Source organism: Acomys russatus, chromosome 8 (genome assembly GCF_903995435.1).
Source record: "Acomys russatus chromosome 8, mAcoRus1.1, whole genome shotgun sequence".
Classification (NCBI taxonomy): domain Eukaryota; kingdom Metazoa; phylum Chordata; class Mammalia; order Rodentia; family Muridae; genus Acomys; species Acomys russatus.
This window is the reverse complement of record NC_067144.1, coordinates 27821636-27845474: the sequence shown is the minus strand read 5'-3', so window position 1 is coordinate 27845474 and position 23839 is coordinate 27821636. Positions and strand designations below refer to the sequence as shown.

The window sequence follows — 23839 nt, the reverse complement described above, 5'->3', positions numbered from 1 at the left end:
CTGGCCGCAGCCTGTGCAAATTGCAGGGCTGGTTTTCAGCGGCAGTTCAATCCCAAGGTTTTGAAACTGAAGACCTTGCTTTGTGTGTTAATGAATGACTTGCAAATCTATTCTGCCCCGTTGTTTTCTGTTTCCACTTTGTGCAATATGACTTTGTGTCATCAAACAGACCTTGAGAGCATTATGAAACACAACGAGTTATGAGAGCCTTTTGGGGATGAAGCTAAGCCTGAGATGCAGTTCACTAAGCTAGCAATCCAAAGGATGGTATTCATGGAGTCTGGATGAGGGCTGTGGTAAGAACCAGGTTCCAGGCATTGAGAACTAACCCTGGTATTGCAGATTCTGACACACAGTTCGGAATGACAGATTAGAATACATGTGGATTGAATTTCACTTATGTCCAGAAATTTTGCTGTTATTATTGGAGACTGGGGTCTTCCTGTGTTGCCAGGCTGGCTTTGGATTTTTAGGCCCAAGCCATCCTCATACTGCTACCTCCTAAGAAGCTGTGACAAGAGGTGTGCATCACCACACCCAGAGCTGAGGTCCAGAGATGCTAAGTCCATGTCCAAACTCACAAAGACACACAAAAAAAGCAAAAGCAAAGCTGGATCCTGCTTCCGGCTTCCTCCTCTCAGCTCTTTTCCCCTTAACCCGTTCTTTCTTCTTTCCATTTAAATCCATCATCCCAAACTGATATCTCCCTAAATATGCCTCTCAACTTCGCTAAGCATTTGTTTATTCAAATTCATATTTTAAAATAAGGCGGTTCTGCCTTTAAACAATCCTCCCACTCCTTTCACACAGTTGTACACCATCTCCCCAATAACTCCCAACAGCAATGGGCCATGCTGTGTCATAGAGCCTGTAGTTATAGTTAGAAACAGTGGGAGGGGGCGCTGTGGGAACAGGCAGCTGCGGGATCATGGGTGGGAGGAGCATGGGGAGGCACTGAGAATATGGTTGTCTATCTTCTGTTATTAGTTGTGTGGGGAACAGATTGGAGACAGTATTGGATACAGAGAAGTTAGAAGGCTGATACAATTCGTGGGCAAGGTAAAAAGAAAGTGTCTTGAAGAACATAAGAGGTGAAATTCAGAAAACTTGGAAGAATATGAAAGAAAGGGGAGATGGGAGGATTGGGAGTAACATCACGTTTGCTTGGAGGAAGTGAAGATTGAATGGTTGTGACTACTGTGTGGCCAGTCTTGAGTAGGAGCTACTTCATGTAGAGCCTGGTCAAGGGGATTCACAGTTAGTTCCTCCTCCTCCTTCTTTTCTTCTTCTTCTTCTTCTTCTTCTTCTTCTTCTTCTTCTTCTTCTTCTTCTTCTTCCTCTTCTTCCTCTTCTTCCTCTTCTTCCTCTTCTTCTTCTCTCTCTCTCTCTCTCTCTCTCTCTCTCTCTCTCTGTCTCTCTCTCTCTCACTCTCTCTTTCTCTCCCCTACCCCTTTGGGTTAGAAAGCACTTGAAATGTACAAAGTACTAGAACTTTCCTTGAATGAGATACTTTTTGATCTTCAGCTATACTTTTTGATTTATGGGGACTGTCAGATGTCACAACTTACAGCATTACCAACAAGGCGTATCCTCACACCATGAACCTCCCAGTAGTCACTGGACTCTCAACACTGTGGTCCAACAGTCCAGTATGGAGGCAGTCTCCTTCTGTTCTGAAAGACTTTGCCTGTGTTTGGTGTGTGAAGGAGAGAGGCCCCATGGCAGCTGGAGCAGAAGACCTGTTGACTGGCTTTTAGGCATTACCAGTGATTGAAGTCTGGGGCAAGTGTTTACACATTTTGACCTCTTATTCAAGGAAATGAAATAAAGGCACACAGACTTCAGATTGGAACAGAAAATCTATTCAAAAGAAAATCAATAGTACAGATAAAAAAATATGCAGTCGGGAGCCACAGACCAAAATACCCAAAAGGCCTTGATTAGTATTTGCAGCTCCCTTTATAGGCTTCAAGAAAAGGAGGAGTATGGTAAGGGCATATCACAGGTGGTTCTATTTTGATTGACAGGCATAGATTATGTAGCCTTTGCTCGTTGTGCATGTCTTTTCTCATGATGATTCAGATCCTCATCATACCATGCCCAACTATGCATAGACCTAAGATGGTAAACAGGCATCTCTCCGCAAAGCTTCTCTTCTTGTACATGCACCCAGAAGTAGTAATTCAGGCCTGATTAGACACCCTTCTGTTCATGCTCAGAGATATCTAGAACAAGATTAAATAGAAACTGCCCATTCTTGGTGATCATTAAGGGGAGGAGAAACTTATTCTTTTGTTTGGAGGACAGTGTAGTTGCAGCTCAATGCAGGAAAGGGGTTGAAATCTAGCAGGCTGCTGGGTGCATTATCAGGAGAGCCCAAACCAAGTGGAGTCCCAGGCTGCTAATCTATTCCCTATGACAACAGGGTCTCAAGATAACCGGAGGTGGGCGGGGGACACATGGGACCCAATTTTCAGCAGAGAAGAGTGGTTTGGTACCAGAATACACTTCTCCATCACCTCTCCCCTGCTTGTCCATCACATGGCTATGGCTTTCAGGAGCATGATAAATGGAGGTACAGTGATCCAGCCTGCATTCCTCCTCTTCTTAATGTTTTTGGGTGTGGTGTTATCTAAACATTGCAAACTCTTCATGAAGGGCCAGAATAAACAGCAGGCATCTTCATCTGTGACTAGAAAGCTGACCTGCAGCCATCATTAAGGAATTGACCCAGATAAAACAACAGAAAAAAAAATCTCTACTAGAATTCTAGAAAGCACTGAAAAGGAACAGGACAGACTGGCAGAGATGAAGCCATGCGTGAGAGGAGGAGCAGAGTCATAGCTCCCTGAAGAGAGCGGAGGTTGGGTGGGCATGGCAAGTCCTCTGAACACGGCTCTGCTAAGGCCACCTGGTGGCAATAAAGATGAGGAACACACAGCAAAAACTGATCAAGGAGCCATGGCAGTGCACATCTTTAATCTCAGCACTCAGGGAGGCAGAGGCAGGCGGACCTCTGTGAGTTCAAGGCCAACCTGGTCTACAAAGTGAGTCTGGAACAGCCAAGGCTACACAGAGAAACTCTGTCTTAAAAAAAAAAAAAAAAAAAAAAAAAAAAAGGAATTGATCAAAGGTGATGAAAGAGTCTGAGTACGACAGAATGACAGGCAGTGCCAATGGTGAGAATGACTTTGAAGCACCTTGTGGGATTTAATGAATATATCTCACTATTGTTGTTGTTATTATTATTACTATTATTAGCCTAGATGCTTGTGTATGATCAAAAGTTTGTCCCATCATGGTGGTGCATGCCTGTAACCCTAGCACTTGGAAGGTAAAGGCAGGAGGATCACAGAAGCTCAAGGTCATCCTCAGCTATGCAGTGAGTTTGAGGCCAGCCTGGACTACATGAGAGCCTGTGTCAAACAAACTTAACAGACCCTGTACCCCGGGATTTCAGCACGTGCTCCCTGCTCTCTCTGTCCTGTGCTCCATCAATTCCCGTTGTCTTGTCCCAGTCCCACTTGTCCCACCTTCATGTTTCTAACAGGTGTTTCTGGGGTCTTAACCTGCAATGTTTGTTTGTAATGTCAGTGCTCCGTGGGGTGGTAGTAGGGCACTTGCCTAGCCTGCATGAAGCCCCAGTTAGACACCCCAGCACTGCACAAACAGTGTGTGGAATCACATGCCTGGAATCCTGCTGCTTGGGAAGTAGAGGCAGGAGGATCAAAAGTTTAAGGTTATCCTCAACCACAAAGAAAGGTTGAGGCCAGCCTGGACTACACCAAATTCTGTCTCAAAACCACACACACACACACACACACACACACACACACACACACACACACGAAAATTTGATATTTCTTTACAACAGGAATAACAAATTTTACCAACTGTCTCCAAGACAATCTCCTTTTACCTAGGGGCCATGATTCTCTTCACTCCAACATGGCTAGGCTGGAGAGAAGGCTCAGCAGTGAGAGTAGTTAATGCTCTTCAAGAGGGCGGGAGTTTGCTTCCCAGCTCCAACATGGTGGCTTACAACCACCTGTAACTTGAGTCCAGTGACTCTGACACCCTCTTCTGGCCTCTGCAGACACCCACTCACACAAACACATATACACATAAATTAAAATTAAAATAAATCTTTTTTTTTAATCCAACATGGAGGCAGGAGGGGACCCCGAGGACCCCACCCCCAGCTGAGGACCTATTGACAGTTGATGGCTGCTACTGTAGGGAAAGTCACTTTTCTCTAGGAATGGCCACTAGCAGGTTGGCCATGCCCCCGTGGGTAACCATCCCCACAGCCACATGCATGGGGGCAGCACTGATTGAACTTAGTGGGTTATTTTTTAAAGAAGACTTAAAACTGGATGGGAGATATATTGGGTGGGTGGGTGGGGGGAAGACAGGGGAGTTAAGTCAGAGCCAAATATGTTTGACATACATTGTATTCGTCTGCAAGGTCTTCAAAAGATAAAATAAAAGATTTAACCAAGAAAAATAATGTGGACAGTAATAGAGAATCACAGTCAACACTGACTGACCTCTGGCCTGCTATGTGTGTGGGTACACATGAACATGTGCGCATGTGCGCGCGCGCGCGCGCGCGCGCGCACACACACACACACACACACACACGGGGGTGGGGGGGTCGGGGCAAGTAAAAAGAGAACTTGGATTGCTCTGTTAGTTATTTTGAAATGATGGAGACAAGATTTTGTTTGTAAATGAAGGAGCTGAAAGGCAAAGCTGATTGACAGGAGAGCTGACATTTGTAGTCCTTCTGAGAAAGGAAGAAACAGTGGGGTACAGGTGCAGGAGGGCAGATTCCACACACCAGGAGGAGTAAGCCTGGAGAGTGAGAGATAATGGGAGGGCTGGAGGAAGGGCTGGGCTCTGAAGGGTGTCAGGACAGATGGCAGTCAGCTGGCAACAGGAACGACAGTGTGAGGCCTGTGGTGCAGGGTAATAACGCATCACTTCCTTCCACAAACAGTGGGATTTGGATCGTCCACTGTGCCCTGCCAGGGGCTCACTGATATGAGACATAAGGTCCTGTGATTCTTATGGCCCCTCACTCAAAACCACTGAACGTTTGTCTCTGCCTCAACATGTGCTCGCCTGTTGTTCCTTCTAGTTTATTACTTGCTTATAAATATTTCTCTTTTTCCTTCTCCATCCTTCTGAGCACCTTTCTGCCTATCCGTTTTCCATCTTCCTTATATGGTGTATGTCCTCTCTTGACTCTTCTGTTTCTTTTCCCTTTTCCCTTTAACAGCCAAACCAGGGGAGCTACATTGGGTTTCAGTTTCTAGTAAAACTTGTTTCCTGCAAGCACTTGTTTCCTTTGTTTGGTTTTGAAACAAACGAATGGAAACTTTGATGCATCCTGCTCTAACACTAAAGGTGCCAATGAGGTTCCATTGGCTTTGTGTTGTTGACTAGCGGAGGCCTTTGATAAAATACACCTTGCTCACCTCAGTCAGGGCCACGCCAATAGATACTGTTTCACCTCCATGGGCATACTGCTTATTTTGTAGCTACTGTTAGCTCCACAAACAAAACAAAACAAAATACCCCAAAAAACAAACAAACAAACAAAAAACAAAACCAGAAGGCTTAAATGTTATTGTTTTAAAGACAATGAAACCCAAGGAACCAAAACTAAATCAAAACCCCAGAAAGTCTGTGTTGAGCCAGTATTATATTGGAATTTAAATAATGAGAGACAATTGTTATAAAAATAAAACTTCTGGTCAAACTACACAGATTACTTAAGGAAATCTCACGCTGTCTGTTGCTAACCTAGAAAGTCAGTGTCAACTTCTTCATTCCTCTGACCCAGCAATAAGAGCTCTGAAAGCCCCATGTTGCCCTCATAACAGCAGGTGACACTTCCCAGATTTGAAAAGGCACTTCCCAGGCCACATATAGTGTAACATGTCTGGCCTTTACCCTGGCTGTGGACTCGAAAGTAGATATACCACGTCATTTGATAGTGATGTTGACATCTTTAGATTACTTGGGGTCAAAATTTTACTACTGTGCTCCTGCAGAACCAATCCCCCACATGGGTAGCAATTTATGCCAAAGGTTAATATGTAAAAATTGCATCCAAAAATTGCATCCATTTCCGAGAGCTCAATTCTGTGACCAGACCAACAGCCATTCCTTTTATAAATGGGGCTCAAATTTCATGACTTCTAAGTAATGCCTCTTATCACATGTACCTTGTCTAAAGTGTCTTGAGATGCCATTCTAAATAAATGGTTAATTTTTAAACTATTTCATTTTTGTAAAAGGAAAATAGAAAGTGGAAAGAAAATCTGCAGAGAGCCCTAGGGGATGGAGAAGAAGGAGTCCAGATGTTTAGGTTCAGACTCAGCAACGCCAAGAGGGATGTGCTGGGAGAGTGGCTGTTTTCCAAGTTCTGGGTACTCAAGTGTGGCAGACTTGAGTGAGTGTCTACAATGCTAATGAGGAGGCCAGAGCCACAGAGAACAAATTTGTGTTTGTGTTTTTCTGCCTCTTGAAATACTTCACAGATGTTTACAAGACAGCACCTTATTATGCCTCCTACAAAATTCCACACTCTCTCTTTCTCTCTGCCTGGATCCTTGCTGTATTAATATATAATTAAATAATTTACAGTAAATTTTTATTTAGAAATAAAGTAACTTCATTGTGTTTTTTGGGTGGTACTTTTGTTTTATAGATGGGTTTTAGAAGACAAAGCCTAAAGATAAAGAGGATGAAATTTTGGAGAATTCAGCAGATGTTTCAGGGGACTGGGGAAATGTTTGAGGCAAGAAGAGCTTGTTGCTACTCCTGCTGATTGTCCCATGGTGGCAATCTGTTCACTGTTTTTGAAGCACTATTCTTTTGCAGTGAATCCATTAAAGTTTTTGTGAAGTGGTACCTACCTTATTCATTTCCTCTCTTGCTTCCCACGTCTCATGATCAAGTTCGACTGATTATATGACTTGATTGTAATATCTTAAGTGTCCAAAAGCAAGAACAACTATAAAACTATACGAGATGTTTACATAGGCATGACCTCATGGCTATTTAATGATGTAAAGGCAATCTTCTTCCTCAATTTCTTCATTCTTTATTATTAAAAACACAGAGTCCCGTTGAAGGTTATCAGATTGCAGAACCAAATGTCCTTTTAAAAGGGAAAGGCACTGGATATCTAGTTTAAGTTGGCTCTCGTTAAGTAACTGCTTGCCAGCTCACTCTTTTCTCTTACTCTTCCCTCATATTTCTCAGGACAAATGTTGCCTTTTACTTCACTGCCAGCCCCTCTCAACCTCAGGTAAGTGAAGAGTTTCAACAGTTATCAAGAGCCCACCTGCTGGTGTTGCACACAAAAACCAGGGACCAGGGAGAGCGAAGTCAGGATGCATGACATCCTTGCTCTTACACTGTGCATTCTTGGTTGTTTCTGGGATCTTGGACACAGCATTTAATATTACCACTTTTATTGGGATAAAATGAAAAGCATATCTATTCTGTGTTCCTTGGTACATACGCCACTGAGTAAAATCATATGTCTGGTTTGTCCCAAGGAATGTTAGGTGGTACTAGGTGCTGTGGGGAAGATGAGAAGAAGATAAACACAAACTCTAATTATAGACCAGGTGATTGAGATGGGGTTAGGGAGAGAGAGGGGGAAAGGCTGACAGCAAACAGATATGCAAATGGTTGTTCTGAAAATATAAAAATAAGACAGATTTCCATTCCTGCCATAATATTGGCAGATTGAATTTGTGTCCCCTGTCAGTAAAAATTAATTAGCTATTTTTATGTGCTCCTCAATAAAAACTAACCACAAGCAGAATAGATACATGACACTTTGATTTTTTTTTTTTTAAGGTTGCTTTTTTTTTTTAAATGGCATTTCTAACTACCTTTTTTTTTTCCCCCCTTCATGGTTTCTGAATCTATACTATAACAAGTTCAAAATAGGTTTTTGGCCCTGTACAGTGGTTACACCTTCATCCTACCCCTTTAAACACAAAACCAAGGCAAGAGAAATGTGAGTTGGAGTCCAGTGTGAGCTACATAGCAAGTTCCAAGCTAGCGTAAGCTACGTACCAAGGCATTGTCTTGAAACAGGAAGAAAAGACTGGTCTAGATGCCACAATACTCATCCTATGTTTATTGGAGGCTTTTGTATGATTTTTTCATATAAATGGTTACTTGGCTTTTATTCTGAATACAGTAAAACTGGTGATTAAGTAGCATGAACCTTGGTAAGTCTATTCAAATCACTAATGTGCTTGTAAATGTTTAACTAGCTTGGGGTGGAACTAGCTTCTGCTTACTCTTGTGGTATAAATCCCTTCACTGTGGCTCGTGATGATTCTCCTGCAGGCTTTACGGCAGGCAGGGGGAAGACAGTCAGGGTGAGGCAGGATTGAAAATCAGCTCAGCCCTATTTTATCGTAACCAGTGATGAGCCAGGTCCTCTGGAGTCTGGCCCAGATCATTTTACTTTAGCCACATTTAAGCATGGCACAATTTAGGAAAAAGTGCTCAGCTAACAGTTAACTCAGTCCCAAGTACATACCAATTTAAGATATGTTCACATTGAGATGCTTTACAAAGCACATCTGGCTTCTTTAGTAAGGCTGGAGACTGTTGACTCAGACAGTGCCCAAGATTCAGAGTCTAGGAAGCTTGACTGAGGTAAACATAGTGCGAGTGGGTGTCAGGGTTGTCCTGGCCTTTAGGTAAGACAGACATCACTTAGGCTGTTATAAAGCACAAGTGACATCACGGATGGGTTTTTATGGCCTGAGAGCAATGCTTAATTAAGATTTAGGGGGAGAGGGTCTGGAATAAATAAAAACAAAAATTCTGCAAGATAAAGGGCAGAGTCTGTCTCATCAGAGAGCAAAGGATCACCAGGTTGTAAAACTCCCACCATTCCTGGCATTCGAGGAAGAGCAGCTGTGCACCTCATTCCATGGATGAGGTACGCTGTGTGTCTAACTGTCTTGGCGTTTCCAGGGCTTATCTGTGTGCGCAAGACCTCTTTGTCCTCCACAATGGCTGATCTCAAAGGGCCAACATGATGCCATTGGTGGTGTTGGGATGATGTACAGAGCTGTGCTCCCAAACTTGTGCAGATGAGCCCCCACTTTTGTTTGTAGTTCTGGAGATTGAACTCTGACCTTGCGTATGCTAAGCAAGTGCCCTAGCAGCTGAGCCACACAACAAAACCGGCCCACAGCAGAACTAAGACTTAAATTCTCTTTCTGTGGGTCATATTATATACATCCTGATGCCCAACAGCGAGAAAGGCAGCAGGGCACAATTTGTTCATCTTAACAGTTATTAGCCATTTAAATCCAAATGATGTTTAGGGGACCTAGGTGGGTGGCTCAGCAATTAAGAGCACTTGCTGCTCTTACAGAGGACCTTGATTTAGTCCCTAGTAGCCACATGGTGGCTCATAGCTGTATCTGAGTCTAATTCTAGAGGATTCAATGCCTTCTTCTGGCCTCCTGGGGCACTGTATGCATGTGGTACACAGACATAAATGCAGGCAAAGCATACACATAAAATACAAATAAAATCTTTCTTTCTGATCAAAACATATTTTGAGACAAGGGTATAAAACATTCCTTTGGAATTTGTAGTAATTTAGACACCAATAAGGCTGATAATAGTTTGATATATTTATAAGTGCTCAAAAATCTTGGCTGCTTACAAAAACAACCCAGATAGTAATATGTATTCATTGCTAATAAGAATACACTTTAATTATAAAGTATAGCTGTCTTGAGAACCTCCCTGGGCCCTCCAGGCTCCTCCTATGCAATAACCCTATTTCATGTGTATTTGAACTATGCTCCAAAATATAGTCACACCAGGCATGAAAAGAGTTCTAAACAGGAATGTGAGTGGCATAGCTTAATTCTGAGAGTCTCTTTATGTTGAATTAGTTCTCACAACAGCATTAGTGAAGAAGATATAGTAATATAAAATTAAATTTTAACTCTCTTACCTATTTTTATTTTTTTATCATTAAAAAAGAGTTATAATCTTTTTATTTGGTTGGTTGGTTGGGTTTTTAAAAATTTTATTAATTTGTTCAGATTACAACTCAATTGTTATCCCATCACTTGTATCCTCCCATTCCTCCCTCCCTCCCTCCGCTTTCACCTTATTCCCCTCCCCTAGGTCTATGACCAAGGAGGACCTCCTCCCCCACTATATGATCATAGGTTATCAAGTCTCATCTTGGAATCCTGCTTATTCTTTCTTTGAGTGCCACCAGGCCTCCCCACCAAAGGGAGGTGGTCAAATATGGAGCACCAGAGTTCATGTCAAAGTCAGTCCCCGCTCTCCACATAACTGTGGAGAATGTCTTGACATGGTATATACACACTTATAATTGGGCACTAGCCCAAAAGGCATGTCCTATGAAAGTCTTCACTTACCAGGAGATTGGGATAGATGTGAGGACATCATACTGAGACTCTAGGTAAGAGAAATATAGGAGACGGGGAAATAGAAGGACCCAGAGGGCCCTAGAAACCTACAAGAAGAACATCATGATGGGTGGATCGGGGCCCAGGGGGGTCTGCTCAAACTATTGCACTAACCAAGGACAATACAATAGTAAACATATTACTTGTTTTAAAAGCAATATGTTTACTAGGTCTGTGAGATAGCAGGCCAAGTTGGGTAAGTTTCCACAAAACCTTAATCACAAATTTGATGTTTCTCATACAATTGCCACACATAAAATTGTTGAGATACCGCCCCCCCATTTTTAAATGTGTTTAAAGTATGTTAAGAGTTTATATGACCGGGCATGGTGGCACATGCCTTTAATCCCAGCACTCTGGAGGCAGAGGCAGCCAGATCACTGTCAGTTCGAAGCCAGCCTGGTCTACAAAGCGAGTCCAGGATGGCCAAGATAATGCAGAGAAACCTTGTGTTGAAAAATAAAATGGGTTTGTATGTTTTTCCAGTGGATTTGTAACTAAGGTAGATCAATAGTGTCACCTCTTTTCTATTAGTAATGCTGCATGTTTGTGGGTTAGGAGAAGACGTGGCTCAGAGATCAAGAGTGCACATCACCCTGAAGACGTGGCTCAGAGATCAAGAGTGCACATCACCCTGGCTGCCTCAGAGATGCCTGCAATTTACCTTATTCTGTCTTAAGGCACCCTCATTTGGACTTTGCAGACACACACACACACACACACACACACACACACACACACACACACACAACACACACACATGCAGACACTATCCACTGATACCTAAAAAATAAATTTACTCAAAACCATGAACACATTTCAAGGGTTCAGTGTCAAACATAGTCTTTTGATCTAAGTGTCTTAAGAATGTCTCAGTTAGGGAAAGGATTCTTTACCAAAAGGTTTAGGAAAGATTGGTATATAGCTAACTCTTCCTTCTGACAAGGTGGTCAAAATTCTTGAGGGACAGGCATATATGCTATTCAAGGGAGAGCTTCACATTTCACAACCAGCACACACTATACGCTGTGTGCCTCTGATTTTAAAGGGGGCTGACAGCAGGACGCTTATGCAGGAAGTGGAGGGAAGCGCAGCATACGTTAGTTGATAAGAAACGGCCACATCACAAAATGAAAAGACCGCCTTGTATAAACGGCCACTCACCTTCGTTGCTGTCTTCCTCACGTCTGGCACGGAGCCCTGCGCAGAGCAGTTCACTGCTCAGTATGTATGAGATGGATGTCTGACGGAAACAGTGGCCCATCACTGAGCTTTGCGCCTGAAATTCACACGTAATGGTGGCAAGAACAACCCCATGCATGTGGTTTGATTTTCTTTAACCATTTCCTAAGATTAATAAATCACCTCTCTCTCTCTCTCTCTCTCTCTCTCTCTCTCTCTCTCTCTCTCTCTCTCTCTCTCTCTCTTCCTCATTCTCAGTTTTTTCTATACAAATTTCCTGAAGACGTGGACTCTGTTATCATTAAAGTCGTATCCAAGCAGGTGTACCCTTGCTCAGTTGTCTCGGTTCAGAACATCATGGTGAGCCCTGATACCATCAGCCTCCCAGTGTGTAAGATTACAGTGTTCCTGAATAGATGGGGGGGTGGGGGTGGGAACTGGGTCATCCTCTTACCACTCATCTCCCCAAATAGTCACAACATCCCATGCCCATGAGTGGGTGGTCCAGTTTTGCTGGCATTGATGAGCAATAAGAGGAAGCTGTCTTCTCACCAATTCTAAGAAAAGATGGCGAGGAGAGGATAGGTCATGACAGAGAACAAAGAAAACCCCAGTTGTGAGTTCAATGGGAAAAATTAAATAAAAGCCCACCACCTGCTTTGTTTTTATATTGTGGTTTTAATATTAGATCTTTTCTGTATTAGGAAATGTTAACCAAAGAGAGGGAGAGAGAGAGAAAGAAAGAGAGAGAGGTTATAATCTTTAAGACAATCTTTTTATAATTCTCTTTAATATAGAATGACTAATGACTCTGACATTTAGGTCAAAGTCCAAGGGTTTTGTTTGTTTGGTTGGTTGGGTTTTGTTGTTTGTTTTTCACGATGGAGTTTCCCTGTGTGGTCCTGGCTGCCCGGGAACTCAGTCTGAAGATCAGGCTGGCCTCGAACTCAGAGATCTGCCTGCATCTGCCTCCAGAGTGCTGGGATTAAAGGTGTGTGCTACCACTGCCCTGCAAAGTTAAGTTTTAGGAGGACTATTTTATGACAGTTCCCAGAATCCTTGCCATGGTGTCTAGATTAGTAAGCTTCCCCTGGCCTGCGACCCAGGTGGCCCGACCCTGACACCTGCCTGTGGAGTAGCATCAGGTGACAGTACTGATGCCCTCCTTTTTGTCTGCTGTGTGCTTTAGTGCCCAGTGTATGATCTGGATGACAATGTGGAATTCAATGGTGTCTATCAGTCCATGACCAAGAAAGCTGCCATCACGCTCCAGGTGAGATGTTGCTTCTGAGGTCACAGCAGTCGTGACATCCGGCTGATAATCACCCACTGGACCAGTGTCCAAAGGAGATGGCTGTCCCATGTGCACCTGGGATCTCTTTTCTCTCTGGTTGGCTTAAAAATGAACAGTGTTCTGCCTGCAGTCAGGGCCTGGCTATATATCTGACAGGTTGCTTTTTAGAGATAAGGCCAGGTAGTTCCAATTGGCTCAGTGAGGTGTGGCAATTTAGTGTAAAGGCTCTTACAGACACTTAAGGCAATTGAATATATTGTAATAATTTCTACCAGTAACACTCACCAAAAGTTGGATTCAACTCTGGACAGAATAATAGATTCAAAGGTATATGGCCCCTATTTGTGCAGCACTGCCCTTTTGGTATTTGTAGCTAAACTGTTACTCGAGTGGTATTTTATAGCAAAAATGTGCATATATTATGTCATCGTATTCCAAGAGACATTCTGTCCCAGTCTCTGGGTTGGTATTTAAGAAATCTGCAACTTGATCTGTCTGTGTAGCATAAGGCAACATTGCTTGTTGATTGATAAACAAAGAACGGAGAGAAACTAACTGTAATTTAGATATCAGACCTAAAAATTTTCTATCGGTCAAACTTCAGGTTTTGAACATCAAGGACTTGATACCCTAAATGCCTTGCTGTTTATGTTTATTTCTTCCTTAGCATACCAAAATGATATGATCCCCAAATTTAAAAAGGGGACAAAAAAACCGAACAACCAAATAACAGCAGTAGGTAGTTTAATTTGCTTTCTAGTGCTGTATAAAACATCATGACCAAAAGCAACTTGGGGAGCGAAGGGTTTATTTGCCTTGCACCTCCACATCACAGTTCATCATGGAGGAAAGCAAAGGCAGGAACTCCAGGCAAGAACCTGGAGGCAGAAACTGAAGCAGAGACCATAGGAGAACATAGAACGCTCCTTCCTGCCTTTCTTTCCGTGGCTCACTCAGCTTGCTCTTTTATACAGGCCAGGATCACTTGCCCAGGGAACCATCCACAGTAGGGGGGGGTGGGGGTGCTAGGGGGGTGGGCGGGGCCTTCCCACATCAATCATTAGTCAAGAGAATGCTCCACAGACTTTCCTGCAGGCCAGCATTCTTCTCTCTTGGCCGGCATTCATCTCTCTTCCCAAGTTAATGAAGTGCAAAGCATATCCATACCTACCATGTCCACCTTCAGGATACTTGACAGTACATTATTCCTCCTCTTCTGGACTTGTACCTCAGTTTTGGACATGGTCTCAGTGAATTAAACACAACCTCAGAAATATGAGCATGACAGAAACGCCTGGGTTAAAGAACTGTAACGTGTGGCCATCTTGTCAACCCGACTTTCATGAGTGGGGATTAGCACTGAGCCAGGACTAAAGCAACACAGGGACAGAAGTCAAAGCTGGAGCCACAGCTCACTCCTCCTTACCTAAGGCCTTCGTCTCCCTGACTTGCATTATTATTTTTTTTTAATCTATTTACTGAATAATTTTAGACAAGCTACTTCTCATTAGATTCTAACATAAAACTGATAAATTAATGGGTGTGTGCCTGTAAAGCCAGCATGCAGGGTGCTGAGGCAGCAGGAGCAAGAGTTCAAGACCAACCTAGGTTACATGGCAAGACCATCTCAAATATATGTGTGCTTATATGTACATGTATATACAAATATCATTTGTTAATCCAGGCCATCCTTGTTACTGTTCATTGCATTTATTATAGTACTAAGTCCCCAAGTGGGCACAGATTCTGAAATTCTCCATGTACCTACTTATGTTAATGTCTTAGATGAAGTAATGCTCATGGATGGTCTAGAGTAGACCGTGAGAACGCGGCGGCCCTTTCTGGGAAATTAGAGAGCAAGGGTGAACTTTCCTTTTCTTCCTGTCTCCTCCTACCCCCTCCCCTATGAACCTTCTCCTCCTGTCCCCTCCCCCATGGGCTTTCTCCTCCTGCCCCTCCCCCATGGACTTTCTCCTCCTGCCCCCTCATGGGCTTTCTCCTTCTGCCCCCTCCCCCATGGGCTTTCTCCTCCTGCCCCCTCCCCCATGGGCTTTCTCCTCCTGCCCCCTCCCCCATGGACTTTCTCCTCCTGCCCCCTCCCCCATGGACTTTCTCCTCCTGGCTGTCTTTCTGACCTGCTAATCATGAGGTTGTTATGTCTTACACAGAAGAAGGATTTTCCAGACAAGCAGTTCTTCGTGGTTTTTGTGATAAAACCTGAAGACTACGCATGTGGGGGATCATTCTCCACCCAGGGTAAGAGCCCCCCACCAGGGATACTTGGGAGGGAAGGAAAGGAAGCCAAAAGCTCATCTCTCCTTACTGAGGACCTAGCAGCAAGCGACTTGACAAGACTAGAGAGTCATTTGGATAAGAAAATAAAATGGAGGTAATTCTATATCTAAAGGTAGCCTTGCTGCTACAAAATGTCCTTTAGCACCTCCAGCTTTCTAACATAATATTTTAATTCTTTGAGCACTTTATACAATGTATTTTAATTACATTAACCCCCACTTCTACTCTTAGTCCACCCACCACTTCCAACTTCACATCCTCTTTATTATTTATTTTTTTCAATCACACACAGTCCAATTTGTAATGACTGTATATTCCTGGGTATAGGGTCATCCTCTGGAGTACGGTCCATCTATGAGGGGCCACACTTTTTGAGAAAGCTGTCTTTCTGTCCTACATAAGCCATCAGCTGTCGCCGGCTCCTCAGTTAGGAATGGGGTCTTAGGCTCTCCCCTCAATACCAGAATGTTGATTGGATTGATTTTGTGCAGCTTTTCAAAAGGCTTATACCAGGTTGTATAAAGTGAGTTCACTTAGTTGGCACATACAAGGGAAACCTAGAGTTTCAACCCAGTTGCCAAAATCATACTTCACAAGACAGTAAAAAGGCCAAGTGTGCTGGGCAAGGTGGGGCACACTTATATTCCCAGCACTCAGAAAGGCAGAGGCAGGCGGATCTCAGTGAGCCCAAGGGCAGCCTGGTCTACAGAATGAGTCCAGAACAGTCAAGGCTACACAGAGAAAAGAAAAAAAAAGTTTTAGCCGGGCTTGGTAGCCCATGCCTGTAATCCAGCACTTGGGAGGCAGAGGCAGAAGCAGACAGACTGCTGTGAGTTTGAAGCCAGCCTGGTTTACAAAATGAGTCCAGGACAGCCAAGTCTACACAGAGAAGCCCTGTCTTGAGAAAAAGAAAGAAAGAAAGAAAGAAAGAAAGAAAGAACGAGCCAAGTATGGTAACAAGGGTTATATAAACTCTGAAGCATATACAAATAGTTGTGTTGTCGAGAGTAGACTAGAGACCCCCTGCCCATGGGCCATATGTCACTGACACAGAGGGTGTTTTCTGCTGAGTACAACATGGCTCCCTTGGTGTCAGATGACATTTCTGCTTGTGTGTGCTTTAATCTCTTAATTATGTAGCCCTACAGGCCTCCCAGTGTCTAAAGTTCCTTGATAAACTCTAGGGCCTTTGATGACTATGTAAAGAAAAACATTTTCACTAGCTAGGAAAACTGCAAGCTAAGGAGGACATAGATGTCTGTTTGGGGCATGTTTTTCTTCAGATGTCTATGGGCGTCAGGAGAAAGATCAAGTCTTTTACAGTGGAGAATGAAGGCTGCTGTTCCATTTAACTTATGTCAGTTGGTTCTACCAAAGCATACCCAAGCAAAGGCCAATCTGAGCGTCTATACCTGAGGGACAGATGATGCGGTAGATGTTGGATTTTACTCTTAAACATTGGTTAGACTGGATTCTAGAGGTTGTGTAATACCACTGCTCAGACTAGAGCCTAATGCCTTGACCCTTTGTGCTTTGTGCCTTGTTTGTCTGCGTGTTGTCGCTTCTGTTTTTTTTTTTTTTGCCAGAAAATGAAAACCAGACCTGGAACCGACAACGATCAAAGAACCTGAAAGTGACCATTGTCCCATCCATCAAAGGTTGGTTTTGACTCTGGAGTGCGATGGAGAGAGAGCCTTGTGTTGGGAGATCTATCTTGTAACTGAACGCTAATGTCTCCCTCTCCAGGGGAGCCATCATGAGAATACTAAAGTATATTTAACTTAGAGAATGGAATAGATCTTTCTGAAGAGAGAGAGGCAGGCTGGGGTGCATGTGATTTGGTGATAGAGTGTTTGCCTAACTTGTGTGAGGCCCAGCAGCATAGAAAGAGGAGGGAGTGGAGGAATAAAGAGGGAGAAATAGAAAGAGGGAAGGGGGAAGGGAAAAGAAGAGGGGAGGGGAGGAGAAATAAAGGGAAGGAGGCAAGGAGAAGAAGGAGACTCAATTTTACAGTTGTATGCAGTGGTCTTTCCCCCACTTCCGTGGGCAGTCATCACTATGAAGCTGCTTGTGGGTAGCATCGTGGCAGCCTCCCAGAGTTCTGCATCTCCAGTGAAATTTCACAGGGATTTAAGGATGGATATGCTGGAAGCAGATCCTTTAAGCTGTGCTGTTCCCAATACAGTCCCTCTATTTCCAAGAACAAGCTGACTGATGCTATTTCTCTCTCCCCAGAATCTGTGTATGTGAAATCCAGTCTTTTCAGTGTTTTCGTTTTCTTGTCCTTCTACTTGGGATGCCTGCTTGTTGTGTTTGTCCATCATGTGAGGTAGGTCCATGGTTTCTTCATCCCCTTTGCCTTTGTGTGAGGCCTTAGGACATGGGCTTTGGAGCACACTGACTGGCTACCAACTGTGACTGCGGCCAAGCTGCTTGTCCTCCTGTTCCTGTCCTTCAGGGCTCTCATATGTGGAATGAAATAACTGGCTCACGTGCAGGGTGAAGTCAGGGTCCTGTATAACATGCTGATGGAGTTTTCATTGTGAAGCCACAATAAGGCAATTTGTCTGGGTTTATACCTGAGAACACTGGCTGTAATGTAAAGCCTGCAGACTGATGAGAAGCATCAGATTTCCCAGCATGGAGTCTGGAAAACAGGCTTCAGCATTCTGTCAAAAAGTAGATTTAATGACTAAAATAAATCTCGAGATATAGTCCATACAGGAATGATGTGTTTTGATGTGTATTACCAGGTGTACCCAGTTCCCAGTAAACTGTTCCTTCAGGAAGAAAAGGAGAGGTGACTATGCTGTAATTTGATGAAGGAAATTCCCCTGCCTAAGAACAGGGAGCCCCTGGTTTCAAACATATATAAATAAATAAATAAATGTGTGTCTCTAACACTCAGCATCTCTCAGCAGGGCTGAGCTTTGAGAATTCTGTTTTTGTTATGCTTTCTGAGAAACAACTACAAAAGGACAGGACGGCAGGAGGCTTACAATAAACAAATGATGTTTTCCTCTCTCCTTTTAAGCATGAAAAAATTACAAAGCAAGCTATGAGAGCATTAGGCAGGATAGACGGCCAACTGTGAGAGGAGCTCCTTGCTGCCTCCTTGGCACAGCAATCTCAATAGCAAAGGCCATGTCTCCCTCGGAAAATAACTTGCTTCTACACTCTCATTAAACTTTGGAGTTGAGATACTGCCTTCCAAACGGCCCACTTCCCACCTGGGGCATGCCTGTAATCCCAACACTCAGGAAGAGGAGGGGCTATTAGGAAGCTTAGTGTCTATACAAACTATCTAGAGAGTTCAAGGCCAGCCTGAGCTACAACATGGAGACCCTGTTTCAGAAAAGCAAGAGCTAGGAATGTGACTCAGTGGTAAGTGCTTCCCCAGTGTGTGCAAGTCTTGGGTCTGAACACAACAACAACAAAAAACAAACAAACAAACAAAAAAAAAAAAAAACCTAATAAAAACAAGTCGGCCAGGAGCCAAGCCTGGGTGCATTTAAGCACCAAAATATTGAGAATAATGCACTACAGGCCATTTGATAAAATGGAAATATATATTTAAAAAAGAGGGGGGAGAAAAATCTAATTACCCCTAAATACATATCCAGAGAACTTAACAAATTTAGAATAGCTGCTGCCTATCGGGGTAAGGCGCTCCCAGCAAATACTGACATTAAAATGAATTCATCTCCTTGATAGCAGACCGAGAGCTGATTGATAAACACAGAGGAAGTACAGAGTTTGGAAAATCATTTGCAAATGTCACAGCTAACATTATCTCAGGTTAAGAGTAATGGATAATATCGATGAAGCCAGGTCTAGTGGCACAAGCCCGTTCACAGCTACTTACTTGGGAGGCTGAGGAAGAAGACTGAAAGCTCAAGGCCTCCTGAGCTACAAAGTCAGTCTTAGCCTGGGCAACTTAGAGAGACTCTGCCTCAAAATGAAAAGTTGAAGGAGGAGGAGGAGAAGGAGGAGGAGGGAGAAAGAGAAAGAGGAAGAGGAAGAGGAGGAGGAAGAGAAGAAGAAGAGGAAGTAGTAGTAGTTGTTGTTGCTGTTGCTAGGCAGTGGTCGGGCGTGCCTCTAATCCCAGCACTCAGGAGGCGGAAGTAGGTAGATCGCTGTCAGCTCGGGGCCAGCCTGGCCTGCAGAGTGAGTTCTAGGACCGCCTCTAGCTTCAACCTAAAGAAAAACAAAGCCATCAGTGACGGCCAAGTAGCGGAGAGGAGTCTGACGAGGAATGGAGTGTTTGTGTGGCCGCAAGGTGCAGCTTCACAGACTACTAAGCCGTGAGGGGGAAAGTAATAAATATATAGTGGAGAAAGAAAATACACTGACCTGTGAACCAAAATAAACACCATCCCACCAAGGGGAAGGTGAGTGGCATGTGCTTCCAGATACGACATCACTCTGAGAGAGACCCGCCAGCACTCCCTGCAGCTTCCTACAAATATATATGTTGACTCTAATCATGTGGAAATATCAGACACAAAGTTTGTCATAAAGGGAGCAAAAGGATATGCAAGGGATCTGATTAGAGGGGATGATAGACAGGGAGGGACCTCAGATTGGCTCTTGCACTAAAAGAAAAAAACAAAACCATGCCATGAAGGATAGTCTTAGGCGAGTTGATGTTAGAAGCCAAACAGTAGATGAAAAAAATCTATAATCCTCTAGGGGTAAAGGAGGAAGATCTCAAGTTCAAGGCCAGCCTGGGCTACAGAGTGATTCAAGGCCAGCCCAGGCAATTTCAGGAGTGCCCCCCCCCCCCGCCTCAAAGCAAAAAGTGAACTGTGGGATTAGATATAACTCAGTGGCAGAGCACATGCTTAACATGCACAAAGCACACAGAAACACATAAGTAAGTGTGTATGTGAGCGTTAGATATAAAAAATTTATTTTTCACTCTATAGAAATACTGAAGATAAAAAAAACCGTTACAACTGCAGATGACTTTCAAATGGCACAGAAAAAAGTTAATATACCTGTAGATGAGTACATCTATATATTAATATACATGTAGATGACCAAGTGTTATAAATTAACATACATGTAGATTAATACGTGCTATACATTTGGGAAAAGAGAGCTGAGAGACCGAGCTAAAGCCAGGCTTACTGGTGTAAATACTAGAGTGGCAGAGGCAAGAGAATTGTGAATTTCAGGACATCTGGGTGAGATCCTTTCTGAGAAGAAAGAAAAAAGATGTGAGAGGGAGTCAGGGAGGGAAGAAAGGGGAAAGGGAGGAAAAGAGGAAGAGATGGAGAAAAGGAAAGAGAGACAGACAGACAGACAGACAGACAGAATATCTGGGTAACGGTTGTATTGATAGATATTCTATGTCCTATTTTCTACTCATCCTTGAAACACCTCTGTAAATTTAAAATTGTTTTAAAATACAAAGTTAAAACCGTAGGTGGACATGGTGGTGCTCCAGTGCTCAGCCCTCAGGAGTTGGAGGCAGGAGGGTAGGGAGTTCAAAGTCATTCATCCTGGCCTACTTAATGATTTGAGGCTAAGTGAGCAACACAGGATCCTGACTAAAAAAAAAAAAAAAAAAAGTTAAAAACAAAAGTTTAGGATGCAGGCAAATATCACACCTGTATGAAGGAGTACCCAGCTTGCTATAACAAGCTACAGTTATTAATGTGTTAAATATATCTGTGTATCTGCTATGTGCCTGACAGTATGCTAGAGCCTTCACGGGGCTTGACTCATCTGATGCCCTGAGCCACCATTGTTGGGAAACTGTAACTGTCACTATATGGAAGGTTAAGGGAACCGAAGCACCGAGGGATTAAGCAATTTGATCAAGGAGTTTTACATCCTGAATGGTACTTCCATCATGGAGTCAGTTGTGCTAAGGTCTGGGGCCCTGGTACAGTAGAAGCCTGTGGGGAATGACAGTCCTGAACCAATGAAGTGTGACCATCAGCCTATACCTCAGCAAGGCTGATTGTGCTGGGGAGGGGGTGGGTGGGCACTAAAAGTTTCCAATTTTGCTCCGGATGAGCTGCAGTGTCACAGTAAAGAGTGGGTCCCCTGGCTGTTAGCAAGACTCTTCCTATGTTTTAGGTTAAGAAAACGGAATTATATCTCTTCAGTCAGCCAAGATGCACCATCAACACCCAAACAGACAAAAACTGAGCTAATGGCTAGCTATTTGTCACCGTCTCTAAAGCTGTTATTCCACAGCTGAGGTGAGCAGTGTCTTTGAAAGCTGTGCTCAGACTCCGCTGAAAGTTTGCTGCGGATGACTTCACTACAGACAAGTGCACAAGCACAGCCTCTTCCCATATACAGACAAACTGAAATAGAAATCCAGAGACATAGAACCATTCGGCATTCTAAATAGGGGACCCGACTGAGGAAAGATGCTAATACAAGGGCTTTTCCTTCATTGAACTGAGTGAAACAAAGCTCTGCCCACAGCTGTACGAAGCTCTCGCAGCCTAATGCCATTTGTTTGATGGGTCCTTATATGTTATTAACACACCTGTGTGGTTTTGTGGTCCTTGCTATGAGATCGTGATAATAAACACTTGTGAGAGGCGTGGCCCAGATCTTGAGGAGCCGAGAGGTTTCCCAGGCATCTTCATGCTGTCTTGTCATACAAATGCCATTGGCTTTCCCACTCCAGGGACCATCTCAGCCTGCATTTGTTAGTAACCCTACAGGGGGTGTGCAGGTAGAGTCAAGCATTGGCTGTGTTCTCTTCTCTTCAGTCACCCTGCCACACATTAAGACCAACTGCCCAGATCTGGGCACTTATTCTTATCTTTGATTCTTTTATCCATTACCATGTTGTCACTTTTTTTAAAAAATCACCATGAGCCGGGCAGTGGTAGCACATGCCTTTAATCCCAGCACTCGGGAGGCAGAGGCAGGCAGATCACTGTGAGTTCGAGGTCAGCCTGGTCTACAAAGAGAGTAGACCAGGACAACCAAGGCTACACTGAGAAACCCTGTCTCAAAAAACCAACAACAACAACAAAAACAAACAAACAAACAAAAATCACCATGTATAGCATACATCACTCTAATGGTTCTGTTTTGGTTTGTACCTCCAAATGGTACAGTTAGAAAAATGGCTTCCTTGAGAAACAGAAACCATCAATTCATTTATTTATTTCTTTTTGTTTGTTTGCTTTTGTTTTTGTTTTTGTTTTTCGAGACAAGGTTTCTCTATATAGCCTTAGCTGTCCTGGACTCACTTTGTAGACCAGGCTTGCCTTGAACTCGCTGAGATCCTCCTGTGTCTGTCTCCGCTCTGGGATTACAGGCATGTGCCCCCACACCCGGCTCATTTCTTTGAGAGTATACAATTCAAAGACTTTTAGTATCATCACAGCTGGGCTCAGAAATCTCAGCTGGATGTGGTCACAAAGTGTATCCTCCTGGCAGGTCCAAGAAACTGATAATCCTAGATGGGCCTCAGGGATACTTGGTCTCTCATACTTCAGCAAGCCAGCCTGGGATCTTGGACTCTCAGGGAGAACAGACGAGTGCAAGCCTCAAGCTATAGGCTTCTCCTTTATCTACTGGAGGACAAATGAGTCATGAGACTCTTGCTGGGTTTTCTTGGACTGCCAGTGGTTAAAACACTGGCGCTGAGGTTTCTAATATAGTTGAAAGCCTAGGCCTTTTGCCGGGGCAGCCTTCTAGCTACTGTCTTAGTTTAACCCGACTAGTCAGCCCATCACCGCGACCCACCACGTGGCTAGCTCTGGTCCACAACTGTTTCCTTCCGCGGTGTCCTCTTCAGTTCTCTGGCTTCAGCTTGCCTCTGCCTGTGTGATGTCACTCTCCTTATCTGGGAGTTCCGCCCTCATACTTCCTACCCTAGACATTGGCCAACAGCTCTTTATTATAACCAATCAGAAGCAAGACCACACCCGCTACATCTCTTACATTGCTTTTAGGCACAGGAGTTGCCAGACGGTCCTGGTTTTGAGCACCATCAAATTTGATCAGAAAGACCTTCCCCCACAGTGTTCTTTTCTGGATGGGACTGACCCTTAACTGCTTCCTTAGTGATATGCTTTTTCACGCAACAAATACTTAGTTGTCATCTTCAACATCTCCAGCCCTAGCCTAGAGATTGATGAACAACAACAAAAAAAAGCCTTCATCTTTCCTGTACTACAGCCTCGACTACAGAAACACACAAGCATGCAAACAAGTCACGAAGAAAAGTATTCTGGGTAGTGGCCAGGGAAGAATGGGGGAATGGTTAGTGGGACACCCCACCCCCAGCACCGCAGCTGCTTTGGATTTGACTTCATTAGCAAAGAGAGCTGTTTGGAACCACAGCTATCTGGCTGTGTCAGGATCTAGTGGGTACAGTGACGTTGCATGGAACAAGAGCAAAGGCCCTGAGGCAGGGTAAATTTGGTGTCTCAGGAAGGGGGGCAGCAAGAGATTTGAAGAGAAGTCCTTTCACAGAAGATGCAGGTTACAACTTCTGGAATGGTTATCTGAAGACAAGTAAAACCATGGGCACTTCCGGCCAGCTGCCCTTTCTGCCCCTCCCCTCCAATCT

At 43.8% G+C, this 23839-nt stretch overlaps 1 protein-coding gene across 1 annotated transcript in view; it reads left to right on the top strand.

The window, feature by feature from the left end:
* Sidt1 (SID1 transmembrane family member 1) overlaps nt 1–23839 on the top strand; it is a 96266-nt gene that overhangs the window by 32323 nt on the left and 40104 nt on the right. The window contains exons 4-9 of the mRNA XM_051149975.1: nt 7279–7324; nt 11952–12053; nt 12883–12966; nt 15156–15243; nt 16869–16940; nt 17518–17611. Of these exons, the coding sequence (XP_051005932.1) occupies nt 7279–7324; nt 11952–12053; nt 12883–12966; nt 15156–15243; nt 16869–16940; nt 17518–17611 (486 nt within the window). The remainder of the gene's footprint in view (nt 1–7278; nt 7325–11951; nt 12054–12882; nt 12967–15155; nt 15244–16868; nt 16941–17517; nt 17612–23839) is intronic.